The sequence below is a fragment of the Netta rufina genome, assembly GCF_964035555.1.
Source record: "Netta rufina genome assembly, chromosome: 13".
Lineage (NCBI taxonomy): Eukaryota > Metazoa > Chordata > Aves > Anseriformes > Anatidae > Netta > Netta rufina.
The window spans coordinates 15,620,359-15,639,281 of record NC_140136.1 but is presented as its reverse complement, the minus strand read 5'-3'; the positions used below and the strand labels follow the sequence as shown (position 1 = coordinate 15,639,281).

General features: G+C 39.1%; 1 protein-coding gene across 1 annotated transcript in view; it reads left to right on the top strand.

The window, feature by feature from the left end:
• FTO (FTO alpha-ketoglutarate dependent dioxygenase) overlaps nucleotides 1-18,255 on the top strand; it is a gene marked incomplete at both ends in the record, with an annotated part of 251,828 nt that extends 233,573 nt beyond the window's left edge. The window contains one exon of the mRNA XM_084294645.1: nucleotides 18,114-18,255. Within this exon, the coding sequence (XP_084150771.1) occupies nucleotides 18,114-18,255 (142 nt within the window). The remainder of the gene's footprint in view (nucleotides 1-18,113) is intronic.
• Between the last annotated feature and the right edge of the window lie 668 nt (nucleotides 18,256-18,923).

Sequence of the window (18,923 nt, the reverse complement as noted above, 5' to 3'; positions counted from 1 at the left end):
TAGCAAGCTTCCTGATGTGTTAAATTTCCTTCTTTCATGTGGCTTTAAGTGTGGAAGAAGGATATGTAACTGCAGAACTCTCAGTGGACACCACCGAAGTCTGACTGCTTGCCATCAGATTGTGCTGTGCTTGCCAATTCCAATTAGTCACTTGCCAGTCGCTCTTAATACTTTCTAGCAATTCATCAAATCTGTGTATCCCTGCTAGCATACTGTGTGCGTCTAGAGTTTTATCTTACATATTTATCAGATGAGATTACACATCTTGGTATGAAAATAAAAAGCATCAATTTAAGCATGGATTAAAATTCTGCTGCTCTTCAAACATATTTTTAAGAGTGAATGTTTATACTCAAAGTGGGGAAAGAAAACATGGACTCCAGGATAGCAAAATTATCCATATAAAGCCATTTGTCAGCACAAGAGCAGAAGTGATGTTTGAACCTAGAAGTTAAAACTTAAAATGCGTTGTGAAGAAAACCTAACTTCACGTAAGCTTCTGATTTCTTTTGCATAGTCACACCGATATTAGTTTTCTGTATAAATTCCTACTACGGAAAATATTTTCAAGTTGTAAATTGACTTCAGCTTGTGTTCTGAAGCAGTGATAATGTGACAGGAAGGGTGTGATTTTTCAGGACCTCATCCTTTTATCAGTGCATGTTCATGTACAGTAACTTCAAGATATTCCCATTTTCCACCACCACAGGCAAGGAAGAGCTGTTACTGCAGATGAGACCATGACTAGTTTTGTCCACAGGGCTCCCCTGACGTCCCACCAAATAGCAGCTCCTCCCTTGCTGCCATCGTGGGGAGCAGTGCTGGGGCAGCCAGGGAGCTTTGATGCAGTCAGTCAAAATGAGCCACACTGCAGCAAGCAATGGGTTAACGATTGTATTCTTACTCCAGCAAACACACAATAAAGAGCTAGATTAGTAGAGATGAAAAATTTATTGCAAAACTGCCACAGTATTATGAAAAACAAAATGATTTCATTGAGCAGTAGTTCTGTTACTATAATCCTGACGATAAACTCCGTTACAATAATAATAGGAGAAAAACTAATTGCAGTGAGGACAGGACAAATCTTTTTTAATCCTCGTTGTCATCTCAACTAAATCCAAACCCATTTGTATTAACCTTTGCTGACAGAGTCACATGACGGACATAATTTCTTGTAATTTACCAGCAGTAGATCTAACCTTTCTTCATCAAATATTCATAAAGGCATGATTCTCAATGATTTTCTGTCTCTTTTCATATTTACAGCTTGTTGTCTTCTTCCTTTTTACTATAATTTGAACACAATTGAAGTCAGATGGAATTAAAGTTAAATTGCTTTAGTGGCTACAGTACCTGAAAGCAAAGAATAACTAATTGAAATTTCTTACAAGTAGAGATCATGCTGTACCCTGGTGTGCCTGCATTAAGCAGTCCAAATGTCCTTTCAAGGGAGGAAAAGGGAAAAGAAAAAAAAAAAAGAAAAAAAAAAATGGCATTCATTCTTGTCACTTTCATAACTGTTTAAAGCATGTGTGTGTCCTGTGTACCTGTATATACATAAAAACACGCAGAGAATTGAAAGTACAGCCTATGTGGTTTTATTGGATCCTTGCATAATGTATTTGAGTCATGAAAAGAAACACCATGGGCTTGATTCCTTATTTAGGTGTAAATAAGAATAACCACTGAAGTCAACTCAATTATGCAAGTGTAAAACTGATATAAAAGGTTGAAGCTAAATCAACTTAAGGCAGTGTAGAAGTGGTACAAGACTTGTGCCGTACGTCTTTATTTATCTGTGAGCTGTAGAATGCACTTCCAAGTCGATTTTTTTAATGAGGAAATTAAACTCATGTAATGCAAATATCTGGTATAATGTCAAATATTAAATGGAAATTCAAACATTTAAAATACTACAATGTGAAATTATAGTATTATTTATCTCAGAAATACTTTGTATTTGAATTTTAAGATGACTAGGTGGTTGTTGTAAACATTCTTTATAGTTCAGTAGTACTGTGCTCGTTCTCTCAGAATAGATCATGGAGAAGTGAAAACAATATAAACGATTTAAAATAAGCATAGCTTTAAAATGCAAAGCATACTTTGTCTTCATCAATTTGTTGTCCAGTTTTGGTTGCATGCCAGCCTGTGACCGAGCTGCTGGGACCTTGCTCAACATCTTTCAGGTATGGCTGGCGTTCTTCTCATGAGCAACCCCTGCTGCCTGATGTGATGAGCTGCTGAGAGCCATCAGCTCCCATCGATGTCACCGAGAAGTGACTGTTCAGCACCTTGTAGCATGAAATCTCTAGAGGACAGAGAGATCTAGAGGCTCCGAGGTAGTGAGATATTACTAAGGATTAGTGACAAAAATATCTTGAAGTTCCATTTGTCATAACTTATTCTAGTAGAAAAATGGAGAGGGTTCTGTTATTCGTGCCAGGTTCCTGTCTAGCAACGACCAGAAAAGAGTACTGATTAAAAACACTTGCTTCTTTCCTCAAACCAGTTGTCATCGATGAAGGAGTGGATGAAGAGCGATTAAGTGACAGAGCGCTTTCTGAGCTTTGAAGGAAGTGTTTTAAATTCGTTTCATCACAGAAGTACATTTCTACACACCTGCAATCTATATTTCCTTGAGCTTTCTGTCCTGCTTTTTTCTTTGCCTATTGCATCCATTGTAGGGTTGGATTCGGATTTAAAGGTGTGTGGTCTGTTATTGCCAAACTAAGAGAGGAGGTAATCTGATGGAAGGGAAGATCTGAAACCAAATAGTTGTGTGTGGGAGAGATGGTTACAACCTGGAGATTTTTTCTTTCCTTTTTCCCTATCACTGTATTTTATTGGATTCCCTCAGAGTGGAAGATAAATGGAACCTCTGGTTGAGGCATGAAAGGTGCTGCAGGATCTTAATGCGGCTGATTACTCAAACATGGTAAAGACAAAAAGAAACCATACAGGGTTCTTTCACCTTTAATATTACATATATAATTTGTTCTGTATAGTGAGCTGGTTATGTTTGAATAAGTTGAACCTCTTGCTCTTTTGGGAATGTGAAGGAGGACTCTGTACAGGGAAACACACAGATGCTTATACCGAAAGATTGGTTTTAGCCTATTGGTACTCTAAAGAGAGAGCTTTAAAGTGTCTGGCACGTCATTACAGGTTATTTCCAAGGTAGCTTACTTCCTGGTGAGGTGTTCCTATCCCCTGATTTATGGCAGTCAAGAGCTACGAGACAGTTCAAAGTTACTATGGAAAAGTTATGTTCTTTTTTAGCAGATACGAGTCTTGACGTAAAGTTTGAGTTTAGACAGTCTTTGTATTTAAAGTTGTGATTATCGACATGATTATAATGCTTGTGGTAATTCTGACAGACAATAATGAGCACAGTAATGAAAACTGTACAGAAATTCAAATGCAGCGCTGCAAATGAATCTCAGATGCTGCAACTTGCAGATCTGTTCATCCAAAAAGTGTGAACAGTAAGTTAGCAGTCTGCTGAAAAACTTGTCTTTCCATCAGTCCCTTAGCAAGGGCAGGAGGTTATTGGGACTAATCGAGTTGTTCTTCTGGTCTTGTGGGTATCCAGTGAGGCCTTACCATTTCCCAGATGACCTTGGTCCTGTAATGCACTGTAAAGGACTGACTTTCTCCATTAATAGTTTGTTTGCGAGAGCTGGAAAGGTGACTTGTAATACAGCTGCTTTTTCCTTCCATAATGACGTTTCGAACAAGCAGATGATGTCCTTTGATTCAGTTTGACCTTGTATGTTACGGTCATTCCAGGATGCTTTAAGAGAAACAATGTAAATGAAGTGAGGCATGCAGTGGAATTGTTTTCTTATCTGGAATGCATTTGAGAAATTACATGGAAATTTGTAATTATAGTTAAATATTTGTGCATATGTACCTTTTGGCCAATTCTCCTTTCAGTTAAAAAAAAAGAAAAAAAAAAGTTATTTTATTAAAAAGTCAGACTTGTCTAAAACAGGTGTAAGAGAATTGAGAATATGGATGCTTTTAAAGGTTTTCATTCCCCACATCAGTTTTTTTTCTCCCTGTAGTGGTATTGGGTTCAAAGGCTAAGCTGATCCTTTTGGGACTTTGACAATAGAAGTCTTCTCTCATCTTGCTGGAGTGTCCATTCCGACTGAAATGTCTAATTTTACAGCAAGGTGTACTTCAAGTCTTACTCAAAGCAAGCTCATTAAAGAATGGATGTGTAAAAATTTGAACACCATTGTATTAAAGATTTTTATGTCAGCTGTTTTGACTTCCATAGCAAGTTCCTACATTTTAGTTTTTTATCCCTGTGCTAGCTGTATAACTGCATGGTTTCCAGGCAGGAATCTTTTCTTGATTTGAAGATGTCAGAAATGAAGTCTGTTTCTTTAATAGTTTGTCCCAGTGTGTGATTGACTTCATTGTAAAAAACAGGCTATTCTGAATTTCTCTGGGCTCTATTTCAAACTCTGGCTTCCTCTGCTACAGTAGAGAGCTCTTCCATACAATGTATTTTCCTTCAATCTATCAGTTTTAAAACTGATAACTAAAAAACTGATAACTAAAGCAAATTTTGTTAATCACAAATTTTCCACCGATCTCCACAGTCTCTTTTCTGTGCTCTCTTCAATATACTTCTAAAAAGCAGGAAACAAAGCTAGTCCCTTTTACTATCATATTAGTCTACCTGGTGAAATGCAGAAGGAGTAGGTACAATACTAGGCATTCATTTTGAGTTGTCTGGGATATCTATGTTGTTTTCAGATGCAGTGGTTTTGAGCACTGTCTCATCAGTTTTCCATCATCCTTCTCCCTATATCTGTGTATAGTTCTAAACAACATTTGGTCTTGATCACTAAATGACTTGGCAGCACTAAATCCTCTCCTCATATTTCGTACCATTCTATCAGTCTGTGCTATCTGCAAAACTTTTCTGGTAGCGGATCATTCACATTTACTTTCCACATAGCGATTAGAACGTGACTAATGCTGGCCACCGTGTCAGTCTGGAGGAAGGAATCCCTTATGAGGGTCACCACTCAGTAATGATCCCCCATTTATGTTTATCATCATGTTAATTGTTAGCCATTACTTACTTCACGTAGTCTATGTTCTGTTGATGTTCGATGCTGCTTGGAAGAAAAAAAAGCTCATTCCCTAGCTGGAATAAATCAACTCACATAGTTTCTCCTCGTAGATGAGCTTGCCATCTTGAAAGGTTTGGCCAACAAGATTTGTTTTCCAGACAAACACACTTGTTGGCATGCTTTCTATCTTCATATTATCTGTCAAACAAACCCTGAACCAGCTTTTCTAGTGCCTAGTGATATGCTACAGGGCCTGTAAATACCCAGGTAACTGACAGCCTCAGTCATGATAGTAGCATGAGACTTTATAATTTGAATAATCTATATAATAATAACTAAAAAGAATCTATAATCTAACAGGCTTTATAATTTCCAGGATTCTGTTTAAAATCAACATGGGGACACAGGGTTCTTCAGTCTGCTACAAATGAATTACACGGCCTAGTGCCAGACATTAATATGGCTAAGAGGCCTAGCTGCATGCAAAGGTGAATGTTCTTTTTTATTTCTGTTCTGAAGCAATTTGATAAGAAAAAAAATGGTTTAAACTCTGCTAAAAGCATCCTGGCACAGGACAGATGACTTCCTCCAAGAAGGGTTTTTACATTGTCACAAGATTACTTGATTCCTAGAATAAAATTCTTCATTGTTTCTGAATGAAAAATATGAAAAGTAGACTGGAAAACAAGATTTTTTGACACCCCCCTCCAAATTTACATAAGGCAAAATTGGTTTCTTGAAGGTATTCTATCCTTCCAGTCAGATCACAAATATACCTTGAAGTTTAGCACCTGATTAAAATGATGAGACAAAGGTAAATGAACAGTAATGTTGTGTCTTGTACAGGGGGTGGGAGTTGGGGAAGAAGGGCCTGGGGCAGGTCTCAAGGACTTCAGAAGAGCCTGCGGTTACAGGATGATTTCACCACTGTTTCACTCTGGCTAGACAGACAAGCCAAGATAAGTAAACCAAGCCTGGTAAAGTCATTAAGGCTTGGAAAATGGAGATCAAATTGATATCTTCTAAAAACGAGTAGCTAACCCAGGCCTGTCACTGTTTGGGCAGGATGTGTATGAAAGGATTACGTTTAGATGTTTTCAAGGAGAAACTAAAAGAAAGCAGCAGTGTTCTGCAAGCTCAATAGCAGTGAAAAGCTAGAAAAGCTAACATGAGAGTGGAAAGGACAAACTCTGAAAGCAAAGGTCTAAGAAAATGGGCTTTTCCTCCTGCTAAGGAATTATTTTTTTTTTATCATCCCTAGATGCTCTCACAATAAACAAAAGACCATGTGGCATTTCCCTGTAGAGCCGCATGTATTTGAGAAATACAAACTACAAATTAACAACAACTCAGGCAGACTTAGGAAAGGAAACAAGAAGAAAGGACATCTCCTGTTTGCACCAAAAAGAGGGGGATGGTGTAGCTGTTGCCGTCTCCCCCAAAGTTTACATTTATTCCATGCCATTAAAACAGGATAGAGTAACAGCATTTCAGCAAAGAAAAAGATGAATGTATACCTCGTATTTTAGATCAATACAATCAAAATATTATTTGAAACAACAGACTAAATAGGAGGAATATTAGGTCTGTTGCATGCTCAGGGAAGTAGAAGGGAAGAATTTGTCAGCATTTCATTGGAAGGAAGGGCTAATGCAGATTACTTGGCAGAAATCTCTGAAAAGTACTGCTAGTACATTATCATAGACCTGCCTTACTTCAACTAACACATGGAAGATGCATGCCCATTGCGTAGTGATTTACAGAGAACAGGGCAGTGCAGTACAGTGACGAGAGATGAAATGCGTGGGTAGGGACCAGGGCAGGGATGGGATGGCCACTTCAAGTTCCTAAGACATGTTGCAGTTAATCATGTGTGTATATGAGGCTGCGCATCGAGCAGTGATGTGATCATCTCTAGGGATCCTGCAGAGTGAAGCTTTTAAACTTATTCTGAACTTGAAATTTATTTGCAAGTTCTACTGAGCTAAATTAAATTTAAATATGTGACTATGCATTTTGCTCAGTCCTGATAGAAGATTGAATCAGGTCCTTAATCATCTAATGCAAGCGGTCTTTGGAGTTCTGGTTTGATATTTTAAGAGGAATTATATGGCGGAGTAACATAAGAACATCATTGCAGGTCAGTTGACACAGCAGATGTCAGCTTTGCTCATTAACAAATTTTAGGTTTTGTAAATATTTTATAATAAAGGATTAATCAAGAGAAAGAACACAACCATTTAAGGATGAGTTTGAATTGTGCCTTGCAAATATCCACAATATAAGACATCCGAACTGCTCTTATGACACTGGCACCGTATACTTTATTATCATTAGAGTGTTCCCTATGGCAATAACTTCATCCAGAGAGAATTTCAAGAGTAGTTGCATTATCTATTGAAAAGCAATTTTTTTTTTAGTTTCTATTCAGGCAAGGTAGTTTTAAGAATAACTCTGAAGTTTACTCCGAAGGCCATTTTAATCGTCTGTAGATCTTACGATATTATGTTACCTTCTTTCATTTGGAACTCACGGCGTAAGAAAGAAATAGAATGACATAAATTGGATGTTAGAAGAGTTCTGAAGGTAGACATCAGAAGAATTCAAGAGTAAGAAGAGAACTCAGCATTATTTGTTATTTTCCATCCTAGAAAGAGAACAAAGCATCAAAAACATCAGCAGTGAAAGAAAGCTCAGTCAGAACTATATTATCATAACATATGAAACAAGTGAGCTGGCACCACCAAAAGGTGTAAAGTCTGAGTCTGTGTCTTAAAATCATTGATATTGTGATCAGAAAGATTCTTTACACCATAGAAAAATAATATGAAGAGCTGTATGCATTTGTTGTAATAGACATTTTAGGTTTTACCTGCTATTAGCATTTCAATACTAAGTTGTACTCACTTGGGTGAAAAAATCTTCACAATGTTGAGAGAATTGAGGTCTGCTGATAGGATGTTATAGAATGAGATCCTGCACTTTTTCTTTTCAAGTACACATGGAAATAATACCTAGTTTGAATAGAGTTGAGATGTAGACCAAGACATAGACTTGTCACATACTTCTTAATACACTCTAAGGAGAAGCATCCTAAGTGCTCCCAAGCTCTTTGGCATTCCACTAAGAATGAAGCCGTCAGCAAGTTACAGAGGTAATGAGACTCTCAACTGAGATGGGAATTACTTTTTCTGCATCTTGTCTCTCTCATTTATTATAATATACAATAAGCAACTACTGTCATTCCCCTGCATGGTTACTAATCATTTGCAGTGATTTCAGTGGAAGTTGCCAATTCTGGATGAGATTTCTGTAGCAGACTTCTTTTATTCTTCATTGTCACCATATGATTTTTATTCATGTCTGGATGTATTGTAGCATTTCCTGGCTATCAAGCCTATTTCCCTGCCAATACTGGAATTTTCTTAGTGGTATATTTTGCAGTGATTTATCCACAATATATCACTGAATAAAGCAGCAGTCGTAGAGAAATTCTGCAGTGATTCAAATGTGATTAGTTACTTGAGGCTTTTTTTTTTTTAATTCAAAACTTGATTCCTATTTTTGAGATTCTCTGCCTTTCTTGTATCTGCTCTCTCATTTCCCTACTATTTCTTCCTTTCTGCTTCTGCCTCCTGTTGCCCTTCCCTTGGCCCTAATGGAGGAGATGGGATTTTGAGGATGGGTGGTGTTAGGAGCTTGCAGAGTGTCACAGGAAGCACTTAGAGCTGAAAGGATTACATGGGTTTGATGCTGAAAAGATACAGCCCATTTCTATCCAGCCTGATTTAAGTATCAAGTAATATGGTTACTGTTGCTTGCATTCAGACCTCCTGCTTTTGGTTTTACTTTGCACCTGTAACAAATAGGGATTTGTCATACAGTAGTTGATTTTTATTAAGATGAAAGTTAGTCTCATGGAGAAATGCACTATCAATGAGGAAAATGTGTTATCTTGCTTGCAGAAGGCAGTCTTCAAACCCTGAAGATCATGGAAAAATGAGACTGCCTTCTTTAGACGGGGGACATTAAATGGCAGCCCATCCTCCTGCAGCGTCCTCTGAAAGCATGCTACGTTTACATTTCTCCTTGGCTGTATGACCTCCACGTAAAAGGAGTGCAAAAGATAAAGTGAGACTGTAAACGATGCTGGAAGCATCATTAACTTTTTGTGTGGCATTCGTTTGGAAAATATGGTGTCTTTAGAAAAATGTGCAATATGCATGGCTCAGCCCCAAATCTTCCAGCAGTCTAATACTGGCAAGGGAGGGCATCTGTAACCCCCTGGGAAGCAGTCTGTTGAGATTTCCTTTTCTCTTTGTTGATTTTTATTTCCATTTCCTTTTCCTCTCTCTTTCTCAGTCACTTAACGCCATTCTGCACAACAGAGGGGAGCATCTGGCCCTAAGTAAACACCCAATAAAGTAAGTGGGGGAAGTTCACAGCTCCCTTGGTGCTATTGTGTCTGTCTGGCTGGCTGTGGACTCAACATGATAACCATGCATCGATTTACATTGACCAGACTATCTTCACAACCAGAAGTGTTAGAAACCTTATTTTAATAGAGGCTTAGATTCTGGAGAATAGTGTAAAACCTCTCCAAAGGCTGCAGATCAGCGGTTCCATCTGTGTTTCTGCAAATGTAGAAGAACAATGCCCCAGCTGATTATGCAAACGGAATGAAAATAGTTATTTTAAAAGTGCATAAAATCAATACTTTGGGGAAAACAAGTCAGCTGTGTTTATACTCAGTGTACAGCAGACATTTTGTTTCTTTGTCTGAAAAAATCATAGGAAAGCCACGATTGCAAGTGAAATAAAGCAGCCGATCATACAGTGTAACGGAGGGAACATCAGACACCTCAGCAAAGGCTTAGAGCATTTTAGGTTCCTTTTGAGAGAATATAAATTATATTGAGGCTGATATATTTCTATGTTGTTTGAAGTCAAAGCCAAATATTCTCAGCACAGAGGGAATAACCCAAATCCCGTTGCTGATAATGAAAAGTTTATAACTAAATCCATGTCTGTGGTGCTGAAAATTTCCTCCTAAATGCTGTCTCTTTTGGCCTGATGGGATTATTTGCAGGTATTGGTATGAAGGTGTGTGTACATCAATATGCATAAACATGCTCCTCGTGCAGTCAGGGTTCGTTGCTTCTGTACATATTATTCTAAAAATAGGAAACAAAAGCATCTGAGAAACAGGGCTGGAAGAGAACAATTTGAAGACCTGTAGGTTAAAATGGATTAAACCTCATCTTTCAGCAAATGCTGTGTTATTTATTCAGAGTTTCTCTGGGGAATTTCCCTACCCCCTACACTTTATAGAGAGTAGTGATGTTTCTTAATTAAAAAATCAAACAAACACGGAATGGAGACTGCCCCACACAGCTATTCTCTGGTGGGAATAGGAGGCACTCTGGTTGTCTCATGGACAGCTTCTAGGTCTGTGGGACCGAGGCCACAAAGGAAAGGAAAGGTTCTGTCTGGGGAAGTCAAGCTTTCATCGCTCACCCTAAGCCAGCACTGTCCTGGGTGGCTCTGCTGCTCCTGTAGTGCCATATCGTAGGAGTTCCCCTTTGGTAGGGTACAGCTGGTGGCCATGATGAGGAAGGTGTCTGATAATCTCATCAGAAGTATCTTTTGGGTTTATTGATTTGCCCACAGTGGAGATGTGGTTGGAGTCCACCAGCACTTTGGTTGCAGACACTTCAACATTCAAAGGGTATGAACAGGTTGTGTTTTTCTCATATTTAGATAAATTACAATTTGAGTAAAAGTAGAAACACTGGCATTTTCAAGTTCACTTCACTGTCACTTAAGCCTCTTTAGTGTCAGGTTCATTTCTCTCTCTCCCACCTCTCTGTGGAACAGGAAACACTCTCTGCAGGCTGTAAGATGGATTCTGCTGTAGATTCACTTTGCAGAAGTACACACAAGGGTAATGCTGACAGATTTCAGCCTGTGCTACCAGGACACCAATGATGCCTCAGGATATTTCAGCAGAGTCCTCGCTGCAGTGCAATTAGTGACTTTGGGGGCATAAAGCTCTTGTATGCTCTTGACTGTAAAATTTGGTTCTGTACTAAGGACCAAGTGCATCAGTGATGCAAATCATTATCAGCTTTTGAAAGAAGGCAGGATCACCTTGTAACGTGCCATCATGTTTGTACTTGAGTATTTGTGCAGCTGATCCTAAGTTTTTCCAAGGACTAAAATTTAAGTAATACTGCCTCCATCCCTTCCTAAATCTGGCATTCTCTTTTCCGTATCTGGAAACTAACTCACGTTGTCAATTCTGTCCCTCTACAAATGCAATTCCTGTTCTCAGCCATTACATCTGGCTGGGCTCACTCTAGTTACAGCACATGAAAGAGCATCAGCAGTGGCTAATGTGAGTGGGACAGACTATTTGGGTATCCACTGGGGGTTAGACATTCAAAAGAGTAAGCTCAGTGCTCTTTCCATCTGGCCACTTCATTTCACTGCCTGTTTGGGACCAGTACTTCTGAAATCTGCTTTGCAAAGTCAAATATTGATGTCATTTTATTTGTTCTTAAAAGACAGTAAACCTTTTAAAATGTTTTAGTTGTGCAGAGCCACAGTATGACAAGCATGGAACAACTGAAATGTAAATCTCGTGTCTTGGGTCAGATCTCCATAAAAAGTACTCCTGGGAGAGCACAGCAGTGGCCTCCTCTGGCACAGCTGATCCAGGCTGGATCTGTGCAGAAGAAGGGTACCGGTGCCATAGTGGCTGCGTGTGTTTTGCCCCTGATGGAAGAGTCACCATTTCTTCAGCTGTGTTTGTTTTCAGGGTTGTTCTTTGGTGTTTTTTTAGTCATGTGTCTGTTCTCCTGAATGGCCAGGCGAGCTACCTGATCCATCTGTGAAACCACAACATTTCTGCAGCTGCTCTCAGCCTGGTGCAGCAGAGCTCTGGAATCCAACACTGGGTGCCCCAAAGCTCTAGCGGGGTTGCTTCATATATGACAGACAGCATCACCCCCGGTGTTTGACCCCCGTATTATTCCAGGGGGGTCAGGTAGGAGCAAGGCAGGCTCGGGGTGCCCCTCTCCTGCAACTGGTGTCAGAGGTCAGCCCTCTCAGAGGTCAGCCGCCCGAATTCCCCGTTCATCACCACTGGCATGTAACGGACGTGCTGACAAATAGAGCTAGGTATAAAAAGTGTTCTCAACAGGCTACCTGATGGCCTTAAACCTTAATTAGTGGTTAGAAATTTGCACTTGTCACCAGCTTCTGTGACCAGGCAGGTGCCTGGAGTAGAAAAAAAATACGAAGGCGTATTGTAATTTCTGAAATTGCTAATGCTGTAATGGGCATCCACCTGGAAAGCAGCTGCTTTTCACATTTCTCCCCCCCTCCCATTCCATTTTATCAGCAGTGACATTTGTCCTTACACCTTTTAATTTTTTATGAAGATAAATGAAAGTTCGGTTCTTCAATAACAGGGGTGACTTTTTCAATCCTTTTTACAGACTTTATCTCAATATCCTATCCATGTCCAAAGGTGAAGGAGAATATGTATTTACAGCATCAATTTGAGGGTTTACTTTAGAGTTTCTCCATTCTTTTTGAGCAATGCAGTTTGATAAACCAGTTTTGTTTTTGTTTTTGATTTTCCTCTGTGGCAACTTAGAAGTTACAGGAAGTCAGATCTTGTGATAGCATATTTTATTAGCCGAATTATAACGCCAGTAATTTCACAATTTTTGTGTGTTAAAAAAAAAAAAAAAAAAGTATGTCTTGCTAAATTATACTTTGAGATTATACTTTGAGAAACTATATTCAGCCTGTTAAATTTTTGCACAGTTTCTTTTAAAAAATAACATTTTTTATTATTATCCTTAGTAGCTCATGTCTGTTGTGAGTGGTTTCTAAGAAAGGATTTGGATTTTAGTGTTGGTCTTCTTGAAATGCCTGCAAGTTTCAACTTTGACTTAAGTGCTTACAGGAATTAATTGTGATGCATTCAGCAGCAGAAGTGAATTTGTCGTACCTGTGAATGAGATGCACTATTTAGAAAAAGAAAAATCAAGGTTAACACATTTGGGTAGTTGTTCTCATGTATCTAATCTCATATTTTCTGTTCTTTGCATAAGAAGTCAGGTAGCTGAGAGTGCAGTTTTCTCTTGCATGCTTTTTAGCAACTAAGAATATGAGCTTTCAATGACATAGGATGTGAGCAGATCAAGTTTGCAAAGTCATTGTGAATCTTAAAAATGGAAGATGCTGCCTAAGGAAACTCTGCCTTACTCTGAGCAGCATCCATGTTAGCAATGTCGTATCATTTTAGCCAGTGTCAGTGTGGGATTAGTGAATGTGTTTGTCTCAGTAGGGTGATCCACGACCTGTTTGTACCTGGGCCATTGTTTTAAAAAATATTCTGAATTTCTGCATAACAACTCAGTAACACCTTTACTCTAGCAAGATTGGAGGGAGAAATAACTCCATATAAAACATAACGTCAGGAATGCTGGTATAAGCATGTAGGGGAAGATGGGTACTTTTGTACATAGACAGCACGTGTCTCCTCCTCCCTTTCTGACCATACGTAGATGGGGAAGGTGGCCAGGCTGGGTTCCTTGACGTGAAGGACCTTGTGAAGTTCCCCGTGCTCTGCCTTGCAGCTAAATCAGTACCATCGAGGAGACGGGACCGTGCAGATCATCTCTTCACTCTTAACGTGCCTTTGCAGTCTGAGCCACAAATTGACCCCTATTGATCTGATTTGACTACACTTCTGTGGAGCAGACAAACAGTGCGGTGGAATCCAGGATCCCAGATAATAATTCTCTTTTGTGTTAATCACAGGCATCAGCAGAACCCAAAGGCTCTTTCTGGCTTGTGTGCATTACTGTTCCTGCCATTGGAGCGAAAAAGTATCTGCTCTAAGGAAAGAGTGTTTTAAGTATATTGATACTTGATACTAAATAGTTGCAAAACTTAGCCCTTAGACAGAAGTCTGTTTTTCAAATCAATGGCTCACGCATTACTGTAAAATCTATTGATTAAAAACAAAGCATAATGTTAGTCATTTAGTCAGTAGAGTGATGCAATAGTGAAATAAATTTATCCTTTGACTTTTGCATTAACCTTTTATTGACTGCTTGCATACTCGTAATTAACACACACTTTAGCTAGCTTGGTTAATTTCAGTATCGTGATCAGTGTCCTCTAATGTAGCTGACACCCTGATCATCAAAGTGTCAGTGCAGCCCAAGGGACCATAACCAGGTCCCTGGTGCCAGTGAGCGCACACCTGCCTCGGGGAACGCAGCCACCTTCCAAGGGAAGGAGTCAGACCTTGTCACACCAATGCCTCTCATGACTTATGTTAATGTTCTGCTGTTGGTAAACATGAACGAGCAAAGTCCATTTGACAAATGTGAATAAAAAGGGAATCAAAAGAGTGTGAAGATTACATGGGAGAGAAAGTGCACAGCAGCAGTAGCCTGGTGTTCCATCAAAATGGGCTTTTTGCATTGGAACCGGTGCAGGTTTTGATTGGTTTAGCAAGAAAGCAAGGGCCAAGGAGTCTTGTGCATTCTGCACACCTCTAGACATACAAATCATGCTTTTCTGGTGTGTTGGTAAACTCGTATTATCGAGGTTCTAGAGCTAAATTGCTCAGAAATATGTCATGGTGGTTGTTCCCTACTCCTCTTTATTTGGCTTCTTCCACATCTCAGGGCATGTGGCATTTCCACTCTTAACACGTTTTGTACATAAATATACAGGCATTGAATTTACTTGCTTTTGGAGGCTTTACTTCATTATCAACTCAAATAACAGTTTTTAATTAATAAATAATATTATAAATCTTGTTACTTTCCCACTACCACCATACTTTCATGACTGCAGTGTTTCCCACATGGACCCTCATCTATTCCTTTGTATCTGGGAAAAGACAGGAATTCTGGCTGTTCTCAGTTATCATTGCTAACCCGAGTTAGCGGTGATTTTAAATAACTGCTATTTTCAGATGCCTTTAATTGCTCAGTTTCAGCTTCTCCAGGCTGAAACTTTCTCTCAGTTTACAGAATCTCCAGGTCTTTAACTCTGCTACAAATTAAAGAGCACTGTAGGAGCAAGATCTCCCACAACTGTGCAGAAATTTATTAAGAACAGTAGTAAAATATATCCATCTGGAAAGGACTGTTCTTGCATGCTAACTCCGAGGCAGAGGGTCAGCACATATCTGGGTGAGTGTGTTCAAGCTCGTGGGTGCAGTTGAGGAGGACTGCGTGACAGCCGGGCAGGTGGAGCACTGACTGCTTAGACGCCAGCCCTGTACCTCTGAACATGAGCAACCTGAGGTGACTTTTATGTCAGTGGATCCTGCACAGGGACTGTGATTTTGGTCAGAGCAGGTGACTCACAAAATGCAAAAATGTCACATTCACTGCTATTCTGCTAGCAATGTAAAGCAAAACATCAGAAATGCTTTAGAGAAAGACAGAGGAGCTGTGGGGTTGCAGAATTTGGAGTCTTAAGGCACTGTTCCCCTTTTTTGCACTTTTGCAGCATACTGATACGTTTGTCATCAGGCTTGCACAGGAAGTCCAAGGACCTGACATACTTCTATCCCTGTAATCCCTCACCTGGAATGGCTAACGCTTCCATCCTTGTAATCCCCAATCTGGAATATGTGGCTAACGCTTCTCAAGCGCGTGGTCACTGAGAGTTAGGGCACACACATAGCTGTGGGGTGGCCTTTCGAAGATGGCTCTGTAAGAAAACCAGAGAAAGGAAAGTAGTGGCTGGAAGAGCTTTTCACAGCATCGTTAGTGACTTCAGACATGTTTACAGTGACAATTGTCCAAAACCCAAAGGTGAGGGAAAAGCTGGCCAAGCAGTTTGTGAACGAGAGTGAGGGGAAAAAAAGAGACATTAAAGATAAAAAGGAAAAAGGGGTAAAAAGAAGGAGGCCTTAAATGGTGAAGGTGGTGTTTTTCCTCTCAATGAAAATTCTTTTGTTAATAGCAAATGAGTGAGAGAATGTTAATTATTATAAATTGAGTTTTGCAGACCACATAATATGCCTGCAGTATTTACCAGCTGAGCTTCTTGATTTGTCATCTGCAATAATCTGTACATGGTTAATTTATCCACTCTTAGATTGAAATGCTTAGACTGGAGTATCTTATACTACCCAGCAAATTGAGCGTATTATTTTGTGCCAAGACAGAAAATAAAGCAAGATTTTAAAAGCCTTATAGAGTTATGCTGTAATTAGTTTCAGCTTTCCCTGCATATTAATTTTCTCCCGTTCCTTTATATAATTTGGAAAATGTCTCCAGAACATGATGGCACAATCAGTTAAGTACCTCTCAGAACTCATACACTAAACTGCATTTGCTCTAACAACTATTATAAAGCAGCCTGCAAAACAAATCCTCTGTTATTCTGTACAGTGCAGCTTATCAATGCAAACAGTTTAATATTTATGCTAAGAGGATTGTCAGAAGTAGCTTCTGTTCCTTTAATTCTTGTTTTAAATAAATAATGAGAACATTTAAACACATTACTCTTCCCAGGGCCCTGAGGTCGGCTAATCTTATTATTTATGAAGTGATGTGCTACATAATAGTACTTAGTGCATGTTAACAGATGCTATTATCAGGGGCTGATGTGGAGAGCTGAAGATATATTGGAATGTTATGTGTTAATACTGTCCTTGCAGTGTAATGTACGATGGATTGAGTGCCCAGGATGCTGGTGCGGCAATTAACCACACACCAACATGGGTGTAAAGCTGAAGTATGTTTTCTCAGGGGTATTACACTGCCATTAATAATTCCCAAGAGACATCTTTCACTTGGAAACTGTCTCTTCCAGAAGGCCAATGGTGTAGGCAAGGAAGTTACAGGTGTCAGTACTTTTAGAGTTCATTTTACAGGGATGAAAGCCACATACATATGTTTGAAAGAACTTTTAAATCATCAGAACAACTCTATTGTATAGAAGCGTAAAGTATAGGCATTATTGAAAATGTCTTAAAAGAGATAGAAGCTTATTTCTGGGATTTGCTTCCCGTATCCTTGAAGAACTGCGTTGACCTGCAGTATATACTGAAATTATAACGTGTAGCATTTTTCTTTGTCTTGTCCCACTCCAAACGTTAACTAATTAATCATCAACATGCAAATTGTTCAAGGGGATGTGAAAAAAGAGGGGGAGAAATCCTCATTGGAGTGTGGCAATTTTTTTTTGATGCAACACATTATATTAGAGCCTAATCTGAAGGGATGTGATGGTTGCCACTTAGAAAACTTTCCTCTGCAGGCTGCAGTTCAGTTGAATATTATAATTAGACTTCAGTAGTATTGATGAATAATCCATTTAATAAAAAACACTGTAATTTAAACATTTTCTCAGGGGACTAACATACACTAACCTCTTAATTTAATTTTATTGAAGTTTTGCCCACCTATTCATCATTGGAAGTTGTTATTAACCTCCATTTCCATTTATCTTTATAGAATTTTCTCGTTTTATATTGCCTTTTTCAGAGCTAAGCAGGTTGATACACTTGTAAATCTCCAGAATCTACAAAGCTAGTCCGGCTTCTTTAATATTGTTTAATCTATCCCCCCTGACCTTAATGCAGTAAATTCAGTTTAATCTTTCTCAATAATCTAGTAAGATGTTGGAAACCGGCAAACATTTAAATCTGATAATGGTTTAATCACATACTTTAAATAACAGCTGAGATAATGAAAAAATAATTTACTGTATAAACGTACACTAACTGAGTTTTCTCTGTGATTGGCTTTTGAGAAATCCCTATAGAAAATACAAAGCCTACAACAGAAGTCAACTTCACTATAACTGAACAACGCATTTGGTCGGATGATGTGTTTGTTTATTTTCATTCTTCTCTGTAAGTTAAAGCACAAATGTATCGTTGCTGAGTGTCTGATTTCTTGATATGGTTTCTTGATGTAACTTTACTTAGGTAGTTCTTCTGCTTCCTTTTCATTTCAGGTGCCAGTCAGAAGCAGCAGAGAGCTTGCCAGAAGACCAGAAACCTGAATGCCACCCCTTCTGGACAAATGATGAATGTAATATGCCTCTACCATATGATCTTGAGGAAGTAATAGCTCACCTACAAAATCTTGTTCAGTAGGTAGAATATCAGGTGACCTTCCAGCCTAGAACTGATGAGCCTATTAATGCTCATCATTTGGAGTAAGTTTTTAGTTAGCATAATTTTTTTCATCTTTATGATTCCTCAGTTATGTGTTGGTTTATGTGTCAATGCAGATTTTACTACTCTCCACACAGTATATCTTAGTTACTGTCTCACAACAAAACTGACCAGACACCAAAACTACAGAAAGAGTTGGCTTTTAAGATGTGATGTCCAGAACACCAGCCTCTGTTCTTTCCTCTTCATTCAAATCCCCATTGATCCTATACCCCATGGGTAGTTGTGTTTCCACAAGTTTCCCAGACATCTACATTTTAGCTTGCATGACTGCCTAGAACTGCCTCTGGCTCAGCAGTTTGAGCAACAGAAGGCATAGCTCACACCTGGGACAAAGCAGAATCCGTAATCTGGGCATCCTAACGAGAGGCCAGCTCGGAGGGAGCCTGATAGGTGTGTCCGGATAGAGCTGTGCACACAATGTGGTGACATCTTTATCCAGTAATGTAGGCAGAGGTAGAGGAAATGGTGGAGAAAGTCCTTTATGGAATGGCTCCTTGTCAGAGCCTTTATAAAACTGAGGAACTTGTGAAGGAGCATCCTGGCATAGATACTAAGCCTTTTTTGCTGTTTTTCATCATGGAAAT